General features: G+C 40.9%; 1 protein-coding gene across 14 annotated transcripts in view; it reads right to left on the bottom strand.

The window, feature by feature from the left end:
- TLE3 (TLE family member 3, transcriptional corepressor) overlaps positions 1-18,907 on the bottom strand; it is a 230,508-nt gene that overhangs the window by 115,021 nt on the left and 96,580 nt on the right. For 8 of the 14 annotated variants that reach the window (XM_044077689.1, XM_044077688.1, XM_044077686.1 and 5 more), the window contains 2 exons: positions 5,285-5,492; positions 4,647-4,657 (listed from right to left, as the gene is read on the bottom strand). In XM_044077689.1, coding sequence (XP_043933624.1) covers positions 4,647-4,657; positions 5,285-5,492 — 219 coding nt within the window. Of the gene's footprint in view, positions 1-4,640; positions 4,658-5,284; positions 5,493-18,907 lie in introns of all 14 variants that reach the window. The other 6 variants (XM_044077687.1, XM_044077693.1, XM_044077684.1 and 3 more) reach the window with 2 other exon arrangements.

The following is an 18,907-nucleotide window of genomic DNA, read 5'->3' on the forward strand; positions in this document are numbered from 1 at the left end:
TGGGTTTCACCCTACTCCCCCCACCCAAACCTGTTAAAAGTATCTTGGCTTTCTAGCGGAGAAAAAGTACATAAGACAGCGAAAACTCTTCAAGATAAGCCTAGATATAGGCTTGCTTTTCAGGAAAATCTATGAATTAGGTGGCATTAATGATTTTACAACAGTACACATTAGAAGGAAAGCTATCTTTAACTTACCAACTTTTACTGATAACACAACATAGACTATTTACAACAATTTTTTCTCAAATCTGTGTTTGGTTTCTATATTACAGGGAAAAAAGGATTTAATTGTATCTTATCCTCGGGATGCATGTGCAGTAGGAGAGAGAAACACCATGCCCTTTTCAAAATAGAAAATTCCTGTCATCTGGGAAATGTTTGGATAGTAGAATTATGGAAGGGATTCAGTGCTAATTAAAATCAGATTGTGAACATCAAATATCTCCTGGCCTCAAAATTACAGAAGTAAGCTTATCAATTTTGCAGTTTACACAAATGCTTTAAATGTGTATTAAATAGTAAAAAAAAAAAAAAAAACTTCAAGGGTTCCTATCTTATCGTCTTGATTACATTAGCAAACCCCAACTGTTCTTCTGTTTGGGAAGTGGACTGCAACCTGTATTCACCCCTGCTACTGAATGGTTGTGTGGCAACTAACTGACCCGACATCAGGGCAGTTAATACTAACTTTGTAGACAGGGCAGTTATTACTAACTTTGTAGACAGGAATGCATTAAGAAAATTAAGAATGACAAAAATCCAGAGGATAAGAAAGATATCTGGCAGGCTATATACCAGACAACACTAATCTTCCCACTAGGCAAACCAACAAAGACTACTTACACCCCCCCCCCCAAAAAAAAGTCAGTCATATAAACATAAATGTATATTGTATACAGCTACTATATGCACACGTATATTAGTACATACGTATGCTTTTATTTATGTACACACGCACATACATACAGACATACAAACCCAGTTTTACACATATACATAACACGATGAATATGCATGCATAAACATAAAAAAACAGACAACATATCACACACACGCATACACGATACATCTCACACATGCAGAATTCTCAAACAAGCACAGATAGAGTTTGGTACAGTTGTGTTGACATCATTCACTAATATATGTGTGTAGGTGTGGGAGTGTGTGCGCGTTTGTGAATCAGTTGTCTACCCCAGTTACACACACGTGTTCAAGTTTCTATTTGTTAAAAGGGGTAAGGCACTGATCTACACAGACCACTTTTCAGAGTTGGCCCATAAGATTTGCACAAAGTCAAACATAAGGCATATGAAGGCTGAGGGACTCAAACCCCTGGATAACAGCTTTTTACCAGCTCACAGCCTTAATCCTCAGCAGCAACTTCCCAACTACACGTGTGCACACACATTCACACAAAGAAATATCAGTGGGTAATGTTAAAAGAACTGTACCAAACTGGAAGCAAGACAAAAGGCCAGCGATGTACTACAGATGGGCACCTTTTCTCCGGGATCCAGGCAGCCCAAGCTCACAAGAGAGACCTAAAAATCCAGATCTGTATCTGAAAGAATATTACATTATATAGTAATACTAAATGGAGATGCAACATATAACAAAATAATTATATCTGCAGAACAACATGCAATATTTAAAATATTTCTAACTAAAATGACCAGACAGTGTTCTGTCTCACAAGTAAAACTTTATTTTAAGAGTAAAAATAACGTAAGTCCAAAAAAACCAGTTGTGTCCAAGCAGGCTGTGCAAACTTTTATTCCATAAAAACAGGTAAAATAGTGATAAAACTGTGAGCGCTTTCGGGATGACCCATCATCAGTCAATGTAATAGATTTCATGAAATCTATTTAAATACATTTAAAAACACAACCACCAATCATCTCACTGCCCTCTTTTTCCTAAGGGCTGGTCTTAAAGGTATACATGTATTCAACCCTGGTGGATCATTTGCTGCTAGATCTATAATCCAGTGTAGTTCATTGCATTCAGTGACATTCACTGTGTCCTCCCCTTCTACTCACATGGGTAACCTGTATAACCATGAACTTAAAAATATGTGTTGGATTCTTAGAAGTATGCACATACAGAGCATTTAGTTCACCTTTCTGTCTAATGCTGTACAAGTGATGCATTCTAATTTTCAATTTACAATTAGTTTTCCCTACAATATATATATATATATATATATATATATATATATATATATATATATATACATATATATATATATATATATATACACACACACACACACACACACACACACACACACACACACACACACACACACACACACACACACACACACACACACACACACACACACACACCACATTTTCCATATGGCAGTCTGCATATAACTTAAATTTATATTTACTTTTGCTTATGGGGTGGGGTGAACAGAGCTATTCTTATCACTAATCATGAAGCATGTCTTGCAAGGCCTACAAGGAAAAGTACCTGCTGTATCTGATGTTAACGTAGTTTTATTTTTATTTCTCATTCCTGGTTCTTTACACAACATATCTTTCAGATTACTGTTGCATCTAAAACCAATGCTTGGTTCTTTGTCCACTATATCTCCAAGTCTACCCCCACTTAACAACATTTTCCAGTTTTGTTTAATTATTTCGCAGACCTCATTAATATTGTTGCTATATTGTAACAAACCTATTTTTATTACTTCTTTCTACGTTACTATTTTGTATCATTGTGTTATTCTCATGGCTCTGTGTCTCATTAACTTTAAACCATAGTCTAGCCTTTCCCTTTCTATCTCTTTTTTAACTATAGCCCCTCTTGTATCAGGTTATTTGTGTACCCACTTTGTACCATATGGTTCTGTAAACTCTCCAGCTCTTTTTCAAAGTTGGCTTCTTCTGTGCAGTCTCGACGTATGCAAACCCTGTCCCACAACTATGTTTTTAAAAGTACGTCTAGGGTGCATACTTGAAAATTCTAGACAGTGATTGCTCCAACAATTTTCCTTATACAGAGAGGTGGACATACCAATCCCTACATCATTGGTTATTCTTACATACTTCAAAATTCAGTGGTTGTCTCTAGATGCTTAACAAACCTTGTCGGTTCATTCTCACTACATTGCCATAAAATATAAACATCATCCACAAATCGAACATAATGCAGTAAATAGTCACTCCACCATTGGTCATTAAGGACATTCATTTTTTCCTAGTATGCAAACACTAGGTTGGCGCATGAGTTTGCACAGGATGTGCCCATAGCCTCACCCTGTTTTTGCCTATAGTATGTACCATTACACATAAATACATTATTTTCAAGCACGAGCTGTAGATCTATAGACTTTTTGGATATAAGAATAACCAATGATGTACAGATTGGTATGTCAACCTCTCTATATAAGAAAAATCTAGAATTTTCAAGTATGCACCCTAGAAGTACTTTTAAAAACATAGTAGCGGGACAGGGTTTACGTACATCGAGACTATGCACAAAAGAAGCCAACTTTGAAAAAGAGCTGGAGAGTTTACAGAACCATATGGTACAAAGGGGCTACACAAATAACCTGATACAAGAGGGTTTAGAAGTAGTGAAGAGAGATAGAAAGGGAAAGGCTAGACTATGGTTTAAAGTTAATGAGACACAAAGCCATGAGAATAACACAATGACACAAAATAGTAACATAGAAAGAAGTAATAAAAACAGACTTATATTACAATACAGCAGCAATATTAATGGGGTCTGAGAAATAATTAAACAAAATTGGAAAATTGTGTCAAGTGAGGATAGACTCAGAAATATAGTGGACAAAGAACCAAGCTTTGGTTTTAGACGCAAGAGTAATCTGAACGATATGAGAATACAACATCACTTGTACAGCATTAGACAGAAAGATGAACTAAATGCTCTGTGTGCGCATACTCTTAAGAATCCAACACATTTTTAAGTTCATGGTTATACAGGTTACTCATGTGAGTAGGGGGGGCACAGTGAATGTCACTGAATGCAATGAACTACACTGGATTATAGAACTAGCAGCAAACCACCCTCTAGGGTTGAATACATGTATAGCTTTAAGACCGTCCCATAGGAAAAGGAGGGCAGACAGTGAGATGATTGGTGGTTGTGTTTTTAAATGTATTTAAATAGATTCATGAAAGCTGTTTCATTGTCTGATAAAGGGTTATCCCAAAAGCGCTCACAGTTTTATCACTATTGTACCTGTTTTATGGAACAAAGGTTTGCACAGCCTGTTTGGACTTGACGGTTTTTTTGGACTTGCATTGTTTTTTTGGCAAGCGAATCCTTAAGGAGAGGAAGATAGAATTTTTACCAAGAGTAAAAATAATGAGATCATAAAATCATACAGCACACACCACCACTGGTTCAGTTCACACGTCATCTAATAAGACTAAGCAGGACAATGACTTCTGTATCACACCAGGAAAATAAAAAGCATAATGGTTTAGGGGTGGTGTCTACTTAAAAAATAAACAACAGTTTTCTCTCCAAATGCATTAGTCAATGAAGTGGCAACATTAATGCTTAGGGTTATCCACCTCTATCCACTCAAGCTAAAGAAGCGCCATCTCTTTGTACTATGCTAATCATGTTATATTAAAAGAACAAAAAACTTACTGTACTCGATTCTCGTTCTTTTGAAATATTCAAATGTCAGTTCGGATGTCATATTGTTCAAAGATGAGCACAATGCAAAAAGAAGAAACAAAGCAAACAGACTAAGTGATGACAAATAACTTTCTTCCACACTTCACACACCTCTAATCAGTTTTTCCTATTGTATATAAAACAAAAGTTTTTTTTTTAAAACTTTAAGCAGTCTAATAAAATTCACAGATAAGACCACTGCACTACACCTTTCACAATGAGACATTTTCTGGCATGCCTCCCCCTCCTAAAAGGCTAGGGGGGTTCCTACCGTTTGTTTTGCTAATTTTACATTCTTTGTTGATTTTATCATCTTCTTGTAAAAATCTAGGAATGAAAATGGCAGTCCTCCCCTAATGACTCATGGAAGCTATTTTACAGTTTTCTGTAAGATTTGTGTTTATAACAAAATCTTTCTCATGCCTAAATGGGATTCATTCAGTGAAGGTGATCCAGTCTTTGGTAACACAATCAATTGTCAACCACTTCTCTTTTATACAAAGGCATTTCAGACCACCCAGAACTAGGTCTCAACAGATATGAACATTAAGCTAAACCGTTACCTTAAAAAATAAACACACTGCAAAGGTAAAAACAGCAGATGCGACTCTTACCTCTGTGGTCGAGGTCATGGTGGTTCTTCTCGTCTTTTACCGACAGATGTGCCTGACTGCCAAGTGCCCCAAGTGCAAGCAGACCTGAGCCACTGCCAGCCACAGGGGGGATTCCTGGGGGTTGCAGGCTAGAAGGGTGTGGTGGCAACTGGACAGGAGGACCATGGGTAGCAGCATGTGTGAGATGTTGGGCCTGGAGCTGCTGCTGCTGTGATCCAATCAGAGAGACAGATGGTAGAGAACACGAGATGTGATCCAGCACAACAAATGGTTTCACGAGTAGCAAGAAAAGAAGAAATAGAGAGAGACAACTAAGTAACAGCACCCACATTTAAATTACGCAACACAGTTTACGAATACAAAATAACTTAAAAATGTACTCATTACTTTTTACCGAAGAACTAGTACACTGCAATAAATTAAAACAGTGTTCAATTTCAAAAGGATGAAACACATTGGGACAGCAAGACTGCTACTTAGTTTTTTTAAAAAAAAAGGTACTGCAGTTTTAATTCATTCCAGGAGGTAGCTTCTGAAAAGCAAGGAAAGTACAGTTTTGTACCTACCATAAATGTAGATGTTAGAGTGCTCATACAGCTGCAGTCATAACAGATGGGGTTATCCTGCCGTCAGGCAGGTCCTCGGTCAGCCGAATTCCAAAGTCTAGGTTCGGCGACGGTTGTCGTCGCTTCCTCCCTGACGTCAGTGTGGCAGGGGTATAAAAGAGGCAGCCGACGCCATTTTCTTCATTTTCTCTTGCCCCAGATGTCAGGTGCCCCCAGAAGGAAGGCAAACAAAATGTTATACAAAAATGCAATGTTGATAAATCAAAAACAGTAGTTGCAAGCAAATACACCATAAAAGAGTACCCCAAAAGGTTATATGAAAAGGGTTTGTCATAAGGCCTGTCCTAAGAGCGATTGGAGGGAGGGAAACCTGGACTGCAGCTGTATGAGCACTCGAACATCTACATTTATGGTAGGTACAAAACTGTACTATGTTCATCGTGCATACAGCTGCAGTCATAACAGATGGGTAGAATCCCAAAGCTAAGTAAGGGTGGTAGGCACTAAGTGGAACTAGGAGGGGCTAGGATGCCCTGCAGGACAGCTGTGGCAAAGCCCGCTCTAGATTTAGAGTATAGTGGGAGATGATAGTGCTTGGAGAAAGTGTGCACTGAACTCCAGGTGGCTGCTTCCAAAATATCCTTGGTAGAGACCTCCCCTGAGGAAGGCTGCAGAGGTAGCTGTGGCACTGGTGGAGTGGGATCTGATGCATGCAGGCACAGTTTTTCCATGAAATGAGTAACAAAAGCATATGCAGTGGGCTATCCATTTTGAAATTGTCTGTTTGGAAATAGCCTTTCCTTGAGCACCTGCAGCAAAGGACAAAAGAGTTGATCAGATTTCCTGAATGGCTTTGTCCTGTCCAAATAATAACAAAGTTGTCTGTGAATGTCCAAGGAATGTAGTAGTCTTTCCCCTTTGTTTTGTGGATTAGGATAAAAGGTAGGTAAGTGGATAGTCTGATTCAAAGCTATAATGGATACTACCTTTGGCATAAAGGTAGGGTTGGTTCGTAAGGAAACTCTGTCCTGATGGAAAATGATGAATGGTTGCACAGCCATAGGTTCATAGGTTCATACTAGGCTATCTGCCCGGGAGGCTTTACAAAGCCTAGCCCCATTTTTGTGGCTTACGCCACCCCTTTAGTATGGGGAACTATACCCATTATTTTGCTGTGCCTCTGTTGAGCAGTGACACTGAGGTAATCCCTGGGGTATATCTGCGATCTCCCATCCATTGGTCAAGATTTCTCTTGAACAAGGCCAGCAGTGCTCTGCCTCACATATACCAGGATTTTATTCCACAGCATAGGGAGTCTTTGGGTGATGAATCTATCCTCCACGTTTAAGTCTCCCCCCCTTGTGACCTGACGGATCTAGATTTTTGAGGTGAAGCATATTCATCAAATCTGGGTTTGACATGGCCTTGTATGTTGCAAAAGGTCCCTCTGAGTAAAGCGTAAAGCGACTGAATAGAGCTGGAGTTCTTTCAGTCGGGCAGCATAGGACAGATGTTTGAGACCCTTTATCCTTTTGGTGAGGAACTTTTGTGGCCTCTCCAGCTGCTGCAAGTGTCTGGTCAGATACATTCGAATGGGGCATTGTACTCAATCATTGGTCTGATGAGTGATGAGAATAGGGAGACTATGACCTCAGATGAGAATCCCTTCATGATAAGGTGGGCAATGTAGAAGGTCTTCCTAACTACTTTAGCTACATGGGTGTCGAATGACAGACTACTATCAACCTGGGTCCCCAGGTCCCTGATAACTTCTTCTGTGCTCAGTGGATTGCCACCTATTTGGTAGCTAGGGGTAACCTTGTTTTTTCGAAGGGTATGACTATGCATTTTTGGCATTTAACTTTAGGCCATGGCTCTGGCACCAGTTATCCATTTCTGTGAGACCTTCTGAAGGATATCTGTGTCAGATGTGTTTTCGTTTCATCTGCAAACTTTGTCAGCCATAACCCTCCTGTGTTTGCTTGTGCTTCGAAAAGTAGATGCCAAACAAGAGTGGGCCCAGGACTGAGCCCTGTGGTACACCACTTGTGACAGGCTTTGAGTTTGACATGGCGCCAGCAACTCTGACCCTGTGGGTTCTGTCACTCAGCCAGTTTGCAACCCATCTTGTGATGTATGGGTTAACATTTAAGCTGATGAGTTTTTCAATGATACCGAGTGGGGTATTGTATCCGAAGGCCTCGCCAGATCGAGGTAGGCTGTATGGACTGCCTTTCCTCATCAATGGCTTTGGTGACTGTGAAAAAAGTCAACCAAGTTTAGAAGGCATGATCTGCCTTTGACAAAGCCAAACTGGGATGGATCCAAAGTCTGCAAATTCCCTATGTCTTTATTTATGAGGTCCATTATGATCCTCTCCATGGCTTTGCAGATAAGGCTTGTCAAGCTAAGGCACCGCCTTTGTGAAGTGGGACCACAGTTGCAGTGCGCCACTCCCTGGGTACGTATCCATGAGGGCCTGTAGCTCCGAAACCCGACGAGCTGAGGTGATAGCCAGAAGAAAGGCTGTTTTCCATGACAAGTACTGTAACTCTGATGAAGAAGTTGGCTCGAAGGGAGGAAGGGTCAGCTTTTCCAATACGAAGTTGAGGTCCCAAGCAGGGACTGGTAGTTTCCTTGGGGGTTTTATATTCTTTGCCCCTCTGAGGAACTGCCTTAAGAGAGGATGAGAGAATAAAGGAGGATCTGTGTTGTATTGTGCGGAAATGGCTGAAGCGTGGATCTTGATGGAGGAGAAGGAAAGTCCATTGTTTAACATCTCAGCTAGGTACTGTAAAATTTGAGGTATATTTATTACCCAAGGGTTCTGCCCCTTCTTTTGATTCCAGGCACACAATCGTTTCCATTTGGCGGAGTAGGCCTTTCTAGTAGAAGGTCTTCTGGCCTTCAAGATGACATCCTGCACCTCCTTGGAGAGGAGAAACTGCTGGGAAATCAAGGAATTCTCCATGCAGCTAGATTTAGAGTTTTGAGATGGCTGTGAAGAGTTTTGTAGTTGTGCTGGGACAACAGAAGAGGGACTAGAGGTAGGATCCACGGTGGGTAATGTGTCAGGCTCTTCAGGAGCGGATACCAGTGTTGCCTTGGCCAGTCTGGAGCAATGAGAATCCTTTTCGGCCTCTCTGCTCTGGCTTTTAATAGACCTTTGGGCAGCAGAGGAAGAGGTGGGAAGGCATAGACTGCCAATGTTGCCCAACTGAAGGAAAGTGCGTCCACTTTCCAGGCCTGTGGATGATAGGTCCTTGAACAAAATTTTTTCAACTGGCAATTTCTGTGGGTAGCAAAGAGATCTATGTCTGGCTGTCCCCATGCCGGAGTTATCTTTGTGAAAATTTGAGGATGCAACTTCCATTCGTGTGGATCTGTCATATTTCTGCTTAGGTTGTCTGCCAGTGTGTTTTCCTTCCCTGGCAGGAATTGTGCCTGTAGTTGAATTTTCAATTCCAGTGCTGTGTTCCATAGGGTCATGGCTTGCCTGCACAGGGGGTATGAATGAGTTCCCCCCTGTTTGTTTATGTACCACATCACTGTGGTGTTGTCTGTCCTTATCAGTAGCTGGCCTGGATGCAGTAGGTCTTTGAAGGTCATAATAGCCTTTTGCACGGCTAGCATTTCCTTTTGGTTGATGTGAAGGAGCTTCTCCTTTCGTGCCCATTTTCCCTGAATGCACTGATTTGTCATGTGTGCTCCCCATGCATAGTCTGAGGCGTCTGTTGTGATGATTTGAATTGCTTGAGGTACACAGAAAGGAAGACCTGTGTTTCTTTGGCAAGCTTGAGCCCACCACATAAATTCCTTTTGAAGGCATGGAATGAGTGGTATAATTGCTTCCAAGCTGTGGCTGTGTTGAGACCATAAGTTTTTTAGGTACCACTGAAGTTTCCTCATATGCAGCTTTGCACATGGGATAAGTAGGATGCAAGATGCCATGAATCCCAGAGCCTGCAGGACTTTCCTTGCAGTTAGCCTGGTGTATGTTGCCATTTTTCTGAAGTATTGAGACAGTTGCCCCTGCTTGTCTGGCGTGAGGTAGGCCATCTGGGTGGTTGTATCCAAGTTGGCACCCAGGAAAATTATTTGTTGAGAGGGTATTAGTTTTGATTTCTTTTTGCTGACTGTGTATCCCAGGAAGTTCAACAGTTTTATTACAAACTCCAGGTGCTGCAGTAGTATGTGCTTGCTGTCCGCTTGGATCAGGCAGTCATCCAGATATGGGTAGATTTGTATCCCTTGTAGTCTGCAGAAGGCGATTACTGATGCCAGGCATTTCGTAAACACTCTGGGCGCAGTAGATAAGCCAAAGGGCAATGCAGAGAATTGGTAATGGGTTGAACCTGCAAGAAATCTGAGGTATCTTCTGCAATCTTGTCTGATAGGGACATGCAGGTATGCCTCCTTGAGGTCCAATGTTACCAGCCAAGACTCCTTGCCCAGCATGGGAAGAAGCTGCTGTAATGTGAGCATCTTGAATTTTGGCACCTGTAGATATGTGTTTAGGATGGATAGGTCTAAGATAGGTCTCCAGTCTTTGTCTTTCCTTGGTACCAGGAATAGTCTGGAATAAAATCCTTGACCTTGTTCTTTTGCAGGCACCTCTTGAATTGCTTTCATGTCCATGAGAGCTGAAATTTGTTTTTGTGCCTCTGCCCTTTGATTTTGTGGCAGGTTTGGCATGCCTCTCATTTTGGAAGGGTGTGAAAGTGGAACCTGTAGCCTCTGTCTATAATGTCCAGAATCCATTTGTCTTTTGTAACAATATGCCAATTTTTTGAGAATAATGCCAGTTTTCCGCCCAAAGGTGCTGCCATTAAAGCTTTGCTTGGCAGGTGTAGGGGGAAGTCATTGTGCCTGTTTTCTAAAAGACTGTGATCTATCTTCTCCACCTCTTGGGGTTGGTGCTTGCCACTGTCTGGCTCTGAAAGATCCTCGAGGTTGCCCTCTACCTCTTGGACGCCTGTATCTGCCCCTTTGAGGTCTGTCTGTGGCTGGAAAGGACCAATTTTTTGAAGGCCAGTTCCTGCTGAAAAGTGGAGGCTGTACCTGCAGGAAATCTTTCACTGTTTGCATTGATTTCACTTTTTCCTCCATTTTCTTTAGCACCTCCTCTGCTTTAACACCAAACAATACATCTTTTTGAAGAGGGGCATCTAATAATTTAGCTTTGACATGATCTGGTAAGGTTTGCTCTTTGAGCCAAGCATGCTTACGTATAACAGACTCCGTAACAGCAGCTCTACGAGGCCTCTAAAGCATCAAAACCACACTGCAAGGTATGTTTACCCACTTGCTCTGCACCATGCAACAAATCCTGCAACTCTTTTAAATCTGGTTGTTCTGGTTGTGTCATTTTGCTTTTCAGCTGAGATATCAAAAACTGCTGATACTTTAACATATGGAATGGACACAGTTTAATGCCCTCATGGTCAAAGTGGCCGAGGTGTACACCTTTTCCCCCCACCTTTCTAAAGATCTGGAATCTCTCTCTGAAGGTAATGGGTTTTTAGCAGTAGAGGCATTAATTCCCTTGGGACCCTGTGAAATAGTTTCTGGGTCAGCAGTATGGCTTTTATATAGGAACTGGTGAGAATAAGGAACCCGGTAATACCGGTCTGGTTTAACAGGAGCTGGAGGCAAAGAATCAGGATTAAGGCTGGCTTCTGAATACACATCATCCAATATATCTAAAACAGGAGGGATAGCCAGAGGCCTATGCTGGGGGAGCAGAAGAAATTCCCTGAGCCTTTTCTTGGAATCTGAGTAATCTTGGCCTTCCCAGTGAAAGTGTTCCCTTAATGTATGCAGGGTTTCTCCAAAAGAGAAGTCCTCAGGGGGGGAGACAGAGGGAATAGACTCCTCTGCATCAGAGTCTTCGAATGGAGAATAGGCACAATCCTGGTCCTCAGATAGTTCTGAGGTAATAGAAGCTTGATCTGAGGAAGGGTAATCTTCCTCTAATCTGGGCCTTTTGTCAGAGGGGGGTTGAGAACCCCTGATAAGAGTAATCAAATCCTCAGCCATTTTAAGCATCTGTTTTTTAGGCATGGTGCCTTGAGAGGGTGTCTGAGGAACCTGTTTTTTTGGTTTTCATGGCTGTTTTAGATTTAGTGAAGGCTTTAATAGAGAAGGAGGAAGGCCTGAAGACCCCTTGAGAAATAGCAGGCCTGTCTAAATTCTGAGTTTCCCAGTCAGGAGTGGCGTCGGTATCTGTAGTAGGAATGGGGGCCGAGGAGCCTGCGACCTCGGGTACTGAAGACACCGGTAATGCATTGTCATCGGTACTCAGGGGCTGCGTAGGTGCCTCGCTGAGTACCAGAGAACCGGTAGTCGGCCTTAGCGTGGTATCGGTAGGTGGAGTAGACCTCGTATGCCGGTCCTTATCTTTTCGTTTTTTTGCTCAAAACTGGAGTCGGAGTATCCGACGACATAGTACAATTAAATTTTTTGCCAAAAAAGGGCGAACTCTGCCCAACGCTTAATAGTGCGTTTGTTGAATCTAGCACAAAAACGGCAGGCTGAGACGTCGTGGTCTGGGCCTAAGCAAGGTATACAGTAAGAGTGGAAATCCTTATGCAGTATTTGCTTCCCACATGAAATGCAATTATTAACTTTGTCTGACATCGGTCTGAGGCAAGAAAAGTTTCCCCAACGGGGTACTTAGCTTTCAAGAAGACTTCGGCTGAAATACTTTCGTAAATCTCAGGAGCTGGCCGACCGGCACTTGCTAACTGCTTCTGCTTCGGGCACCGCGCGGCAAGAAAGACTGGAGAAAATGGCGTCGGCTGCCTCTTTTATACCCCTGCCGCACTGACGTCAGGGAGGAAGCGACGACAACCGACGCTGGACCTAGACTTTGGAATTCAGCCGACCGAGGACCCGCCTGACGGGAGAATAACCCCATCTGTTATGACTGCAGCTGTATGCACGATAAACATCAACTTTCTGCAAAATGAAAGGAGCTAAATGCATACTCAGGAATTGCAAATATGAAAATGTTCTGGAATTATCTGGCAGTTCTATAAAGGAAAATGTTGTGACAAATGATTCCCAGTTTGCTTCTGTAAACTTTACTTTTATCAGTTTTTAATACTAAAAACTGGAAGGTAAAATACAAAAAAATTAGTCAAAGTCATTTTTAGAGTATTCGCCTGTATTAAAATCACTAGAAGCCATACTTCTGTAAACAGTGAAGTAGCAGGTTTTACAAATCTTGGAGATATGCTCTGAAAATCGCAATCCTACACTGCTAAGCTTGGGGCTTCTCTGAAATAAAGCTGAAGAAATTGTGAAGGCCAAAAAGAATATTAGCACATTACACCCAGACTCCACTTTTCAAGAAGTGACTGAATCATAATCACAGTGACGTATACAAAAATTAGGATTAAGGTAATACTGTTAAAAAGCTGTCAAAACATCTTCCTTAACAGCGTTTGCTGTGTTTATGCATCTTGCAAGCCCATACCTCTGGGAAGTTCAGATTTCTCACTAGTTTCTTTTTTATTATACAGCTTTAAGTATCCCTATTAGATTAAATTATTTCATAAGGGAAGACCTTACAAAATGTAATTTACTGAAATTGAAAATCCACAAAGAATGCTTGTAAAACAATGTGCATATTAGATATGGCTGCTGTGAACATAACCCCTACTATTATGCAAGTTGTACTAAACATAGTCTAATCTTACCTTTTTTCCAACCAAAACTTAACATGGTTGTCTACATTTTGTGTCAGTACAGCAATAAACCATGTCAAGGGTGGATTTTTTGTACAATTTATTCCTGAATTGCAGACTTGCACTTGCTCTAGTTAAAATGGACTAAATTCCACAATAAAATACCACACATGTTCACAGCTGTGTATTATTACTGCTTAAAACTGAAAGACATCAGATACATACATACATACTGTGTCTGTACTGAGCACACAAGCAGAAGCTGTAACCCTGCACATTATTTGTAATGACTGCTACAGTAAGAGCCTGTGGTAATGCTGACACTAGTTTACCTGAACTTGCCGTGGCTACATTAATCAACCCCATTCATGTCTTAATTTTCAACCCCTGTATAGGTTCAAGGGTTTCCTTGCTGGCTGCCACATACGAGAAGCAGAGTTTGTATTACTGCACTACCCATAAGCTCACCAGCATACACCTTTCGTACAGGCAGAACCTCAATGAAAGTCACAAATTTCAGAAGATGTAGTGAATAAACCAAACAAGATCTGTTCTTTCCTTTGCTGTAATAAGAAATCACATATATTGTACAGCTAAGTGTGTAGGTATTTGCATAGCTTGGGGAAATATGTTCACTTGATTTGCAAAGTTTCAACAGTGAGGAAGTTGGTAATTAGAATGCTACACAGCAGTCCACAACTCAGTGGGCACTATAAAAGGATTTCCCTAACACCTGTAATTACTGTCTAGTCAGCTCAGGGCACTTTGCATCATTATGCAAGCTGTCCCTCTATGGTGTTATCTAATAATGCCTCCACTCTAAAGGGATGCATTTTACAAAGTGTGATCACTGGAAATGTATCTGAAAAAAACAGATTTGGTTAGTTACTACATCAGGCTTTAAGGTAAGGAAAGTGATAACCAGGACACCATAACAATCTACTGTTCTTCATGGTACATTGCGTTGCAACAAGGACCAAACAGCATAATGTTGTTAATAATGAACAGTTTGCAATTACACCAGAGTACATCATCTAAAAACCTTTTCTTTTAAACCAAAAAACATGCCTGGATGATCTGGTTCTTACTTCAGTGCAGCCACATTTAACACAATTTTTGTCAGCTGTAGGCTGCCTATGGGATTCCCTGCAGTAGATAGGAAAAATAAAAGGCAACAGTGAGAGATTCTGTAGCAAACACTGGGCTTTTAACTTTTATAATATCCAATGAGCCTCTCAAGAGGACTGCATTTACACGGGGAAGAAACAGTCTCATACAAAATAAAGACACTCCACACACACAACAGTGAGTACTCACCATCTCTCAGGAGCTCACAGAGCAGCAGAACCGTAGACCTTTCAGAGATTCCAGTAACAAAGTTATCTGTTACTGAAGCTGACCTCCACCAACTACATATTCTTCCAAAGAATATTCTCAACATATTTGGCAGCTACATCCCCTTAACCACCACCAGGATTCCCAGTACCTGGCTTCAGGAACCTGCTCATTGCCTCCCGTTATTCAAATAGCTTAGCTTCCCTAGTGTGTGGCAAAGGAGATGAATAACTGGTATATTCTATGGTTATCATCCACTCTGAAGAGAAGGGACTAAGCTCCCAAGAAAAAGAAAAGGACTACCACACAAAAAGATCTGTTCATGAAATTTACTTCAGGACAAGATGAATTTCAGTTGCACAGAAGATCAATATCTGTAAAACACACAAGGGTCCTTTGCTCCTGAGAACCTGGCAGTCGCATCTTGCAGAGTCTATGCTGACTACAAAATAGCCATCTTCTAAAGTGGCTACCATTTCTGTTCTTCAGAAGCCATTTCACAGGGTGGAAATAATTACTTCACATAAGACTGTTGACAGTGAGCTTCGAATGAGGAGTCCTTTTCAAAGCCTAGTTAAAACAACCTATATTAAGTCACAAATGTCATTTGTATAAGCTTAAGAAAAGCCAACAAGAATGATCGGTACTTACGAATTATTGCAACCAGATTTTTCAGGCCACTACTATTTGCTTCCCGATCATGAAATCGGTTCATTAATGTTGTTAAAATGTCATATAGTCTGTTTTCTTTACCAGGACAGTTTCTTTTCTGCAGTGTTATCCATAAAATGTTAAAAACATTGTGTTTTTGAATGTTTATGCACTTTACTGACAGCATGTTGCTTATTCACGACTTAGACTTTTTAAAGGTGAGCAGTACAGTAAAGTAGTTGTAGCAAGAGCTCAAGACAATTAACTGTTTCTGTTGTACCTAGATTTACAAGGGCCAAAATGTGCAATGTTTTTGTGAAACTATGACTGCTAACCTGAAAAGGGTCGGTTGAAGTGTTAATTACTACTCCCACGCGGTCTTTATAAATGTTTAAGAGGAATAACGGAAAAATTCCTCTTCCTGGCTTGCGTCAAATCCCCACCAAAGTTAATGAGCCATTCAGTAAACATGCCTACTGCTTGTCAGCCATGTGAAGAGGGACTACTTTCTTTTGTACATTTCATCCATATTTTTAGGAAGCATCTCGTAAAATACACTTCATGGCTGAAACGTAGGCAGTACAGGAATAAATCAAAGTAATATTGCATTTAAAAAAAGCTGTTTCGTAAGTGAATGCTGTACACCAAACGTACTTTTTTCACTGCTTGGAAGTACTACGAGAAAGTCCATGCATGTACATAGCACGGCATGCAAAAAACAAGATAAAACCAAGAGTGTCACGGTGTTAAAACAACAGAGCATAAATATAGCCACAGTGGCATGCAAGGAATCTATTGCATTACGAACACTGTGAATCAGCTGTTAGCCTTTTGCACTGTCCCAGTGACTCCCGTCGGAGATGTACGTCCATGATAAACCCAAAATGTGTTACTCTTCTTCCTGAGTCAGACACAATGTGGGACAGTAATACTTAGTAGTAAACACAGCCATTTTAAGGCTACCGTTAATAACTTTGGACACCCATTATGAATTTTTGCCCCTTGCAGATCTGGTTGCGATAATACGCAAGTACCGAATGATCAACATACCTCAAAAATGTTTGTAAGCACAGATCCAGATGATAGGAGTGTTCAATAGACAGTCTTGGAGACAGGAAATACCAGAACCCGAGATCACAGAGAATGTTAAATTCCATTAGTTTCATAAATATCATGTTACGAAATGTTTCTAAACCACAACTGAAAACTACAACTTTCCCTTTCACAAGCCAACAGGGAAAACTGGATCTCCAATAGAAAACATATTTGAAGATTCAGCTCTCTGAAAAGATCGATCACTTGCAGAAAGGACAAGAAAAAACATTGCCCTAGGTCACTGGTGGGTTAAGATATGGCATAACCTTTTAATTCGGAGGGTTAACAGTGGGCACTGCAGTAATGAGCAGTGGGGACACATACCCACTACCCACCCACCATGGTTTTGCAGAAAGAGACAGAAGTGAGGAGGACAGCATTCTCTTGCTGGGTATAGGAAAAATAATGTATAGCTATCTTCTTGTGAGGGATACCATAGGAATACAGGCACTAATTACAAATATCCAGAAACTCCCATGTCTGTTGGGCAACTTTCTAGTTCCAAGGTGTAAAATGTTATAGTGGATATCATGCAGAACGCTCAAATTAAACCTGAACAAACCATGCTCTATTCCACCCTGCTTGTTTTTTGTGCTACAATAAACTCTGCAGAGCACAAAGAAGTGAGCTCAGATAAAACAAGCTGCCAAAACTCTAATACAGCCCAATAACAGAACAGGACACAGGCTACGAACCAACTCCTCCACCACTTCCCAAATATCAAAATATCTTTAGAAACAGTGAACCTAAGATGATAAAAGTAAGGACTTTCTGGCAAAAATGTAATCACTAGAAAATGGGACAGCTCATGAGGACTCTCATTTTACTGGCTGTTGTAGTTTCCATTACAAATCCTATACACAACGGTGAAAGAGAGAGACTTTAAACGATGACCGTCACCATGACACTTACAGGACAAAACAGAATGTCTGCAAGAAAACCGTTACATCAGACACAACGGATCTAGTCATTACCTCCCATAAGAAAAAGCCCTGCAGCATTGTGAATCCAAGCAGCCAGTTCGAGGGTGAATGTTCTGAACCAAAATTAAGAATGCCCACTCCCTTGAAGCAAATAATGGGTAAAAAGCAGGGATAAAACAGAAACAGTTTCACTCGGTAAAATGGAGGTAACCAGGTACTAGAGTTAACTGCCAGGCACCTGGCAAAATCCTAAAATAGCAATGATAAACCAAAGGAGACTTTACTGAAAGTGTTCAAGTTCCAAAGCACCATTTGGAAAAAAATCTGTGCTTCCACAGGACTTCCAATATACTCACAATGGATTGAAAGGCCTGATCAGAGACCACACTGATTGTTTTATACATACCATGCTGATTAGTAGTACTGACTATCCCTTCTGGGGCAATGGCAGCTCTTTTAAATTTAGCTCCAGTGACATCTGTTTGCCTCTTACAGGATGGCTAGACAGTGGAAGATGTCTTTCTACTTCCAAAAACAGACTATCTGAGAAGCAAGCCATGATGTGTTAACAAAAAGTCAGCAAAATCATTTGAAAACTGAAAAACCTACTAACAATGGCATCTCTTGCAATGAATTGAGGTAAGAGTATTTATTCATTTGCTTCGGGGGGACAGAGAGGCAAATATTATGCCTGGAGGAAATTAATGAGAATCATTGAGAGGAAAACATGACCTGCACTTAACAAATTTGTACTAGCAACAGTTTTCAAGAAAATACTGTGGCTGGCACAGGGCAGATAAGCGATACACAACTTCAAACATAGTTTTTTCACATTGCTCAAAGTCATCAAAAATCTCTCTGCTTCCTGCTAAAATATCTCAACCTGAAAGACAAAATCCAAGGCATAAGGGCTTGCAATTCCATCTGTAGGAAAAAAAGGGCAACATCAACCCACTTTATACATGCAGATTTTCATGGCAATACTTTGTCAACACACACACAACAGGCTACATGAAAAAAAAAAATCAATGTTTTTACTTCTGAACACGCCAAATAAGACAGCAAAACGTAGAATCCTGACACTAAAAATCCAAATTGTACACATTCTACTTTTTAATGCTTTGACTGCCTGTCCATTTAATATGCATTTCCCCTTTTTTGGGGTGGGGAGAAGTCTTTCAGACAGTGCAGTCTGGAGCACTTTACAAGGTGTTTGAAGTGGCAGTTTTTGCAGGCTACTATTTAAAGTTAGGGTCTTAAAAATGAAGCTCTCTCATCAAAAATGTTTTTGCACTGCATATTTACTTCGCTGTGTGTGTGTGTGTGTGTGTGTGTGTGTGTGTGTGTGTGTGTGTGTGTGTG

This window comes from Protopterus annectens, chromosome 7.part0 (genome assembly GCF_019279795.1).
Source record: "Protopterus annectens isolate FY-2018-M chromosome 7.part0, PAN1.0, whole genome shotgun sequence".
Classification (NCBI taxonomy): Eukaryota; Metazoa; Chordata; order Ceratodontiformes; family Protopteridae; genus Protopterus; species Protopterus annectens.